Source organism: Vombatus ursinus, unplaced genomic scaffold (genome assembly GCF_900497805.2).
Source record: "Vombatus ursinus unplaced genomic scaffold, bare-nosed wombat genome assembly UNPS02009824.1, whole genome shotgun sequence".
Taxonomy (NCBI): Eukaryota; Metazoa; Chordata; class Mammalia; order Diprotodontia; family Vombatidae; genus Vombatus; species Vombatus ursinus.
Genome location: NW_020949602.1, coordinates 9,267,459 through 9,276,424, shown reverse-complemented (window position 1 = coordinate 9,276,424; position 8,966 = coordinate 9,267,459). Strand labels below are relative to the sequence as shown.

At 43.4% G+C, this 8,966-nt stretch overlaps 1 protein-coding gene across 4 annotated transcripts in view; it reads right to left on the bottom strand.

Annotated features, from left to right (window-relative positions):
• Nucleotides 1-2,608: 2,608 nt before the first annotated feature.
• PATJ (PATJ, crumbs cell polarity complex component) overlaps nt 2,609-8,966 on the bottom strand; it is a 332,827-nt gene continuing 326,469 nt past the window's right edge. For all 4 annotated transcript variants that reach the window (XM_027852793.1, XM_027852795.1, XM_027852794.1 and 1 more), the window contains exons 42-45: nt 8,777-8,881; nt 7,075-7,181; nt 5,075-5,198; nt 2,609-3,010 (exon numbers count right to left, since the gene is read on the bottom strand). In XM_027852793.1, the coding sequence (XP_027708594.1) occupies nt 2,864-3,010; nt 5,075-5,198; nt 7,075-7,181; nt 8,777-8,881 (483 nt within the window). In that variant the 3' untranslated portion in view covers nt 2,609-2,863. The remainder of the gene's footprint in view (nt 3,011-5,074; nt 5,199-7,074; nt 7,182-8,776; nt 8,882-8,966) is intronic.

Here is an 8,966-nt window from a genome sequence, read left to right as displayed (position 1 = left end):
GAGGAGCACCATGGCCAGCGCCCACGGCACTGGAATGGAGTCAGTAAGACCCAAGTTTATATTCCACCTCATACCCTTAGAAGTGATTCTAGGCAAGTCACTTTACCCTTCTGAGGCTCAGTTTCCTCATCTGTAAAAGATGTCTAGTAGGAGCAGCTATCTCTCAGGATTGTTGTGTATGGAGGAAATGAACTTTGGAAACCTTAAAATACATGTACGTTATTATTAGGTTAAGTGACTTACCCCTGGTCATGCGGGTAGGAAATAAATAAAAATGATGATTATCACTGTTAGCTCCTTCTTCTCATGTTCTGTTCTAAGGACAAGTCCCCAGCTCCAACTTCCCCTCTTCTCTTCCTCCATCTCTCCATTCCTCCCTCCTACTTCTCTTCATCTTATAAATGAGATTCATACACAATGGATACTCTTGCAACTCCTTACTCAACTAGATCTTTATTTAGAATCTTTGGAAGTCATAAAACATTAGATCCAATAATATACATACACATTCAGCAGCTGCATTTCACGGCTTTCTTCCCATGACCCTACTCTCCCAAATTATTATTATTCTTTAAACAAAAGTCCAAATGGTTTGGCTAAAACCCAAAGTGTGGCTTCCTTCCAGAACTGGTCCTTCCCAGGTGAGAAGGATATTCATTCACTTCCCAACACACCATGACTGGTTTATTGGAAAGTTGCAATGTAATTTTTTTTTTTTTGGCAGGTACATATTTAACACAGAGACAAAGTGCAAGTTACAAGGAGCAGATGCCCTACCCATTCTGGGCCGTGACAAGGGCGAAGGGTCTCCATTCCTTTTCTCTCCTTTTACAGGCAGAGAATGTGGGTGGAAAGGAACAGAACCCAAGACCCTGTAGTGTCCTCAAGATACCTCTGGCAGTCATTCCATCCTGACCAGGGGGAAGACTGCTGAGGTCACATTTGCCAGTGTGATTTCTTCAAGGTGCATATTTGCGTTTTAGGACTGCTCAGCTGTTGGAGGGTGTCTTGCAAACACATATAGATACTGGAGATTCCTGACTCTGTTGTTTCTTACTCACTGAGCAGCCAGCTCCCACTAACATCGCGCAGCCAAAAATCCATTAGAAGTTTGAAAAGCAATCAACGCCAGACACCAAAGACATTTCAGACATAAAATTCAGGCACTCTATGCTTTGGAATAGCCATGTAATATTCCAACATGTTAATGCACTTTGTGATTACATAGATTCAAAGAGGATTTTCCATTAAAATCTACCGTTATTAAATAACATTTTAAATTAGAGCCCATAAAATTTGCTTTTTATGACTTTCTGACCATTTACAAAATCGTGTTATGGTTAAATAACGCTAATCACTGACCTTGGTACTTATTCTTCCTAATATAGTTATTACAGAGTTTGACAAGCAGCCAAAAGAATCTGCAGACAAGCAGCCTCCCACCTCCCCCCACCCCTTTGGTAATAATGTACAGGACCAGTTTGAAAGATTTTCCCATTTTTCTTTCTTTCTTTTTTTTTTAAATTTGCATTCCATGGCGTGCAACTCTTTTGCAATGGAGTAGCCCCTCTGGAGCTAGGAAGACATGAGCAAAGCACAACTGTCCTTCCCCCCCAACCCCCAGTTCATTTGTTAAATCAATTGGTGGCATCATGTGTCCCTTGATCATGGTCCCCACAATCTGCCCAGACAGAATGACTGATGTGGAGAGAACAGAAAGAGTAAGAATTCTGGCCCTGTCTTTCCTATAAAGGGAAGGCAACTGGTCCCAGCAGCTGACATGCAACAAACCTGATACAACTCACAGAGCTGGCCAGGGGCTGGGGACTGGGAAGCCCTCACTTCCAGGATGCGTTGGTGGGAGCATACTGGCATAGGAATGTAAGCTGAGATGAACTCCGGGGGAATTCTGGAAACCCTAATATAATTTTGCCTTGTTGATATTCAGAACATGAATCTTAACTGCTCCAGTCGAACAAACCAAGGTATTTGGGGAAACGGTCTCTTCTCCTGAAGGTGCATTTTAGAAGTGATCTTCACACAGCTCAGAAAACAATTTGGGTATAGTTTTCAAAAGACTGTCCATATTTTCATCTTCAGGCCTGCAAATTGACTCATTATAACCATCAAAGACTAATCCACAAAGACCAAATTGGAGGCATGTTTCAATGGTAAAGACTTAATGAGAAGAGCACAGATAAAGTCCCATAGGAGAATTCACTATTTTATCATTTAGAATGCTGGTAATTTAATTATACCACTAATGTTTTCTGACCGCCTTGGAAAAAGTATTAGCATTAGTAAATCAGGACAGAGATGACAAGTCACTTGGTATTTGTTTCTGCTTATCATCTGAGTTCTGACGATGCCATTCATTCTGTGGGTGATGCTGTGTTTGTTAATTCCAGGTACAGTTGTTAGAAGAGGGGATCAAGGATGAGATGTTGACCATCCAATGTAGGTAAGAAGGCCAAGGCTTATTTCTATTGAAGAAGGTCACCACACCATGAGGGGAGAAAGAGGAGCAGAGAGGGACAAAGAGAGAGAGAGAGAGAGAGAGAGAGAGAGAGAGAGAGAGAGAGAGAGAGAGAGAGAGAGAGAGAGAGAGAGAAAAGAGAAGAGAAGAGAAGAGAAGAGAGAGAGAAGAGAGATGATGATGATGATGATAATGATGGTCAGAGAAGATTTCTTTCTACAGGCAGATGAAACCACATGTCTCTTCTGAGCATACAGGAGATGATGATCGACTGAGGACTACTGTTAACTGGTGCTTGGTTTTCATCCCAGCCAGGACCGTGCCTTAATATAGAGCTTTGGCCACAGCGGCAGCTGCCTCATAGACTTTGCCACAATGAGCTGTGGCTCAGGACAGCACTGTGAGCGTTACAGTTCCCCTCTGTTGCTTTAGAATGGCTACAGCCTGCTCGTGAGTGACGCCTTCCAGGGCCTCGCCATTAACAGCCAATATCTGGTCACCACGCTTCAGCCTCCCATCATCTGCTGCTGCTCCCTACAAACAAGAGGGCACTGTCACCAAGCTGGCCAATTTAAGGTTTTCACATCTAAATCCTTTGGAGCCCCTAACTCCAATTGGGTGCCATGTGAAAGAATCATTTCAAAAGCCACCTGTGAAACTCTTTCCATATCACCTTCTTTCCTCTGGAAAAATACACATCGTGGTCACAGAATCACAGGATGGTTAGAGCCGTCCCATGGAGATGATAACAGGATCTACCTCCCAGGGTTTGGGAAGGATGTAATGAGATTCTTTAAAGACTGTATCAGAAGCTCCTGAAGAGACCTCAAAGGTTATCCACTCCAATCTCCTCATTTTACAGCTGAGGAAACTGAGGCAGAAAGTGACTACAGTGACTTGTCCAGGTCACACAGCTAGTAAGTGTCTGAGACAGGATTTGAATGTAGGTCTTCCTGATTCCAAGTTAAGCGCTCTACGATACGGAGATTAACGGTGACGATAATTTAAACTGCTACAACAATCGCCCTATCGTTTTCGGTGGTATGCAGCCATCAGTGCCTCAGGTTCATAGATTTAGCACTAAAAGGGAACTTGGAGGCCTCTGAGTTCACATTCTTCATTTGACAAATGAGGAAACTGAGGCTCAGAGAGGTTTAGCGACTTGCCTGGGTCATAGATTTAGTGTCTGAGGAGGGATCTGAACCCAGCTCTTCCTGACCCTCCCCACGATCCCACATTGCTCTCAGAGAAAGGAAAGCACCTTGTGGTCTGCAGGATACGTGGGCTGGCTTTGTCATCATGCGACTTTGGGTGAGTCAAGTCAACAAGCATTTATTAAGCACTTACTACATACCAGGTACTGTGCTAAGCTGGGAATACAAATAGATGGAAAAAAAAAGAGGGAGAGCCCTGCCCTCAAGGAACTTCCATTCTAACAAGGGAAGGCAATGCAGAAAAGGAAGCTGAAAAGTGCTATGTGGGGGAATGAGGAGAAAGAAATTCAGAGCCAGGAGGGAGGCCTGGAGTAGGGTGAAGGCATGACCAGGACTGGCCTGGTCCTTCCTTAAAAGAGAGCTTCTAGGAGAAAATAACCCCTTAGAGGAAGGGGCTCTGGGACAGAGGAATCTTCCGGCATAAGAAAGTTGCTGGGGCAAAAATCTGGAGCGTGAGGAGCAAAGCCCAGAGAGGAATGAGAAAGGTCCCTTCTTAGTAAAATAAGGCAATTGGACCAGATGATCTAAGGCCCTTCCTTCCCTCCTCTTTCTGTGCATAATGAAGTAGTCCTTATGAGCTCTGGGTCAAAGCAGGGGTTGAGCTGCAGGTTTTAGAAACCTGCGAGGGCATTCCAGGATGAGGTCGGTGAATGTGTTTTAAAAAACATTTTAATAAATCCAATGTGTTTTATTTTATGCATTTAAAAACCATATTCTGAGAAGGGTCTCTAGGACCACCAGACTACCAGAGGGAGCATGCCCCCAGAAATTTTAATTAAATTAATTTAAAAGCTTTTTCATTTATTCCTTTCTTGTGCTTCCAGAACTCCTCAGCCAAAGATGATCGCTTTGGAGAAGGGCTCTGACGGGCTGGGCTTCAGTATCGTGGGGGGCTATGACCAGGCCAGTCCTGGTCATGCCTTCACCCTACTCCAGGCTGGGTGCCACTTGTTGGGGGTGCTGCAGAGGGGATTCTTGTGGAGGTATCAGTTAGACTAGATGGCCAACGAGTGTCCCTTCCACTTTGGAACAACCTTTCCCCCACACAGATGGTGAGGTTTCTTCAGATGCGGTGGTGCAGTGGAAAGAACACTGGATCTGGAGCCAAGGACTTGGGTTCAAGTGCTGCCTTTGATGCTTATTACCTGTGTGACCTTGGGCAAGTCACCTCCCCCCGGGCCTCAGTTTCCCTAACTGTACAATGAGGAGTCTGCATGAGACGGCCTCTGAGGTCTCTTCTATCTCTAAGTCTGTGATCCATGATTAGGAGACAATCAGGATAAAAACTTTGCTTCAAGGTAAAGCACAAGATCATCCGCCATCTTACCAAGGCTTCTTTCATTTTTCGAAAACCCACACGTGACGTAAAAACAAAGAAAAATACCTTCGCAAAGATGGTCTTGACATAGATGGGCAGGTCACCATGGGGACTTCCATAGCCCCCCACGATACTGAAGCCCAGCCCGTCAGAGCCCTTCTCCAAAGCGATCATCTTCGGCTGAGGAGTTCTGGAAGCACAAGAAAGGAATAAATGAATAAGCTTTTAAATTAATTTAATTAAAAAAGGTTTACTTTGTTCAAAGAATGCATGCCATGAAAAAGAAGAAGGGATATTGAGAGGGACTTTCACTTTAATGGAAGGGACAAGGACTGGAGACAGTCTTTCACATGAGTGCTCGGGCTTTTGTGGGGCTCTCTCTCAACCTACGTGAATGCATTTCCTACCTGTCGTTGGCCTAAGGCCATGAGTTGCATGTACCCCAAGGTTTTCCCTTTTCCTGGACACAGGATATTTAGGATGGATTAAAGCCACTGGGCAAAAGTAAGGTGAAGTTCCTTCTAGGTCACCCATGCTAGGCAAGCCAATTTTCCAAGTCCAGAAGGTAAACTGAGTCATAAGAGGTAAAAGCACCCATCTAAGGCATCCCCTTGTGGGGCTGCTAAGCTCCGGCTTGCGTTCTGCTCAGCAGGCAGGAGCAAAAATATGAGACAATCATACTCTGCTTGGAGTCGAAGCCCTGGATTTTTATCACATTACAATATTTATTATTAGTTTTTAATTTTAAAAATTATTTTATTATTTTCCATGATTGTATATGTACAACCTTTATCAGATTGCTTATTATCTCAGGGAGGGGGGAAGGGATAGAATTTGAAACTCAAAACAAAAAAAAAACAGCCCCAACAAATGTTAAAAATCATTTTTACATGTAATTGGGAAGAAAATGAAATTAAAGTGAATTAATCCTTATTTATAAAATGTTTTATTTTTATTTTGAACATAACAGAAGCCAAATAAAATGAGGATTTCCATTTACACAGTAGAATAGAAAACAAGAATTGGACAGAAATGGCAGATCTCTATTACGCACGATTAGCTTTGCTTTTTAAGTATCCTTTTGGTGGATATGATTTGAGCCATAGTGTTATGTTAAAGGCAGCTAGGGGATGCACAGAGCACTGGGCTTAGGGTCAGTGAGACCTGAGTTCAAAGTCAGCCTCAGACATTTACTAGCTGTGTGACCCCAGGCAAGTCACTTAGCCTGGGTCTATTTTCTCATCTATAAAATGTGGACAACAGCAGCTCCTACTTCACAGGATTGTTGTGAGAAGCAAATGAGATAATATTTATAGAGTATTCTGCAAACCTTAAAGTGACATAGAAATGGTAGCTCTTGTGACTGTCATTATAAAGGGATGTGCCAAAGGCTAATAAGCTTCAGAGGTAGGATTTGAACATAGATTCTATAACTCCAGAGTACATGCTCTTTCCTTTGGACCATGATGAATGAAGCTCATCAGTTTATGGTACTATTAATATTACTCATAGAAGGATTCACAGTCATGTGTTGGAAATGATGAAAAGAAGGGGCAAAAACAGATTGAGCGGATACATTTGGCTTGTTGAGACTTCCTGGCTTCAAGATCAGTCTTGGGCTAATTGGAAAACGAGAAGGACATGGGTCACTGAAAGAAAAGGGGGCTATTCCTTCCACTGATAATGGCCAACATTTATATAGAGCTTTACAGTTCACAAAGTGTATGTGTCTCTTTTGATAACTTCTCACTCATCTTGCCAGGCCAATGGAAGTCACAGGATCAGAGACAGAGAGCTGCAAGGGACCTTAGTGGCCAGCAAGTTCAACCCCTTCATTTTACAGATAAGAACATGGAGGCTCAGAAAAGTTAAGTGGCTCGCCCAGAGTCACACAGCTAGTATATGTTAGAAACGAGTTTTTACCCAGGATTTCTTGACAAGTCCAGTGCTTTATCTATGGCATCATGCACGTACCTATATATTCTAGTGTTTGGAAAAGGTGTAGCCTGAATGTAATCCTGGATTTTGCCAGTGTAGATAATCATACATGTCAATTGATCACTTACTCTGGGTCTTCTGGATGGTGGTCACTGGCAGGGGAGCCAAGGTGGTAGCTGGCAGACATGCTTTCCAGCTGAGTTGCAATAGCACTGATATTAGTATCAGCTACGACCTATAGGGAAAAAGGTAAAAGTGTGTGAGCAGAGCCTCAAGCCTAAGCTTCACTAAAGGATTAAGGGCAAAAATCATGGACCAGTGATGCTCATGACAACAACTTCTTGGAAACAAGCACTTCTTAAGCACCTACTATGTGCCAGATACTGTGCAACTCCCATCCAATCACTGCTAGCTCTGCCCTCGGAGACCAAGCACACAAGCCACTCAGATCCCTGAAGACAGTTGTCATGTCCTCAAAGGCTAAACATCTAAGTTCCTTCAGGTCTGTGCTCCTCCCCTGGCCAGCTCCCACCCTTGGAATGCTCTCCCTTCTCACCTTTGCCTCTTAGATCTCAGCTTCCTTTCAGACTCACCATCTCCAGGAGGTTTTTTCCTGGTTCCCCCCACCCCCAAACTGCTCATGCCTTGCCCTCTAAGGTTCTCCTCATCTACTCTGGATACATTTTGTACGTCTTTGTTCTCTCCCCCATTAGAATGTAAGCTCTTTGAGCTCTGTTTTGCTTTGGTCTAAGACTTACTAACACAGAGGAGGGGCTGTAGTTGGTGCTTAATAAATATCTTTTTGATCAGTTGCTTGACTGGTTCCTGTATGGCAAGGTCTCCAGTCCCTTTATCATGTCCTCCACCCTTCTTATACCCATTCAAGCTTTTCCACATTCTTTCTAAAATGTAGTACCTAGAACACAATCTGACAAACATAGTCCTTTCGAGGAAAGAACATTTCCAATCATTGAAGTAAATCTCATCTGGAAATATTCTATAGCTGGGTCCCAAACAAAAGACTTTTGAAATCTCAGTTTTAAAAAATAACTATTTTGGTATGAGCCATAGCCACCCATTTCTTTAACATTAAAGTTACAAAATACTGAGTTTGGCTCTTTCTCAGCCTATAAAACTTATTGTGCTGCTTCTGATGCAGTGTGGCAATTACAATTGGACTTTGTGGGGTGCCTCGTTGGAATCGGCTGCTGCCCCTCAGTTCCTGCATGGGCTCCATCTTGTAGAAATTTGAAATGTTGAAATAAAAGGAGAGGTAATTAACAGCAGAAATGACTTTCACTTCCCAGTACATTTCCCCCTCTGACAATACCCTGGGGCTACTGAGGCTGATAAATAATTGTCTGCTTTGCTTGATCACGTCTCTCTACTGGGAAGTTAAAGTGTGGGCAACTATTCAGGCTACAGAAAATGAACATTACACTTCCTCCCTTCTTTTAAAGGCAGAGGAAATTAATACATGGGGCAGCTCAGTCACAGTGTCTGGGCGTAAGGAAAGAACTCATTTCCCATTCCCAGCCAACCTGGGTTAACAAAAGAACACTGGAAGCCAAAAGCCTTGTTGATTTATCACGCGTAGCAGAGAGTAATTTTTCTCTCCTCGTTAGGCTTTCGTAAAATCGTGCTCACTGCCTGGATGGGTGGCATTAAGGAATTTCTGAATAAAAATAATAATTTCTTGCTTTTCAGCCGGCATAATTCACGGCGGCAGCTTCCCAGCTGGGCCATGCGGGTTCCTGCCAGTGACGCTCAATCTTTTCTGAAGGCCACTTATCTACCTATTGCAGCTGCCTGGCCCATTTCTCACTGTACCTGCAGAATAATGCGCCCGTAAGCATTCTTGAGTAGATTAACAACATCAGCATGAGACAGTCCGTCCAGAGGTTGCCCGTTAATGCTGACAATCCGGTCTCCAACCTAGAAGGACAAAAGTGGAAAGAAATGACTATCATTAGAGAAAAATTAAATTTGAGGAGAATGCTGAAAATTCTTTCGGAGCTGT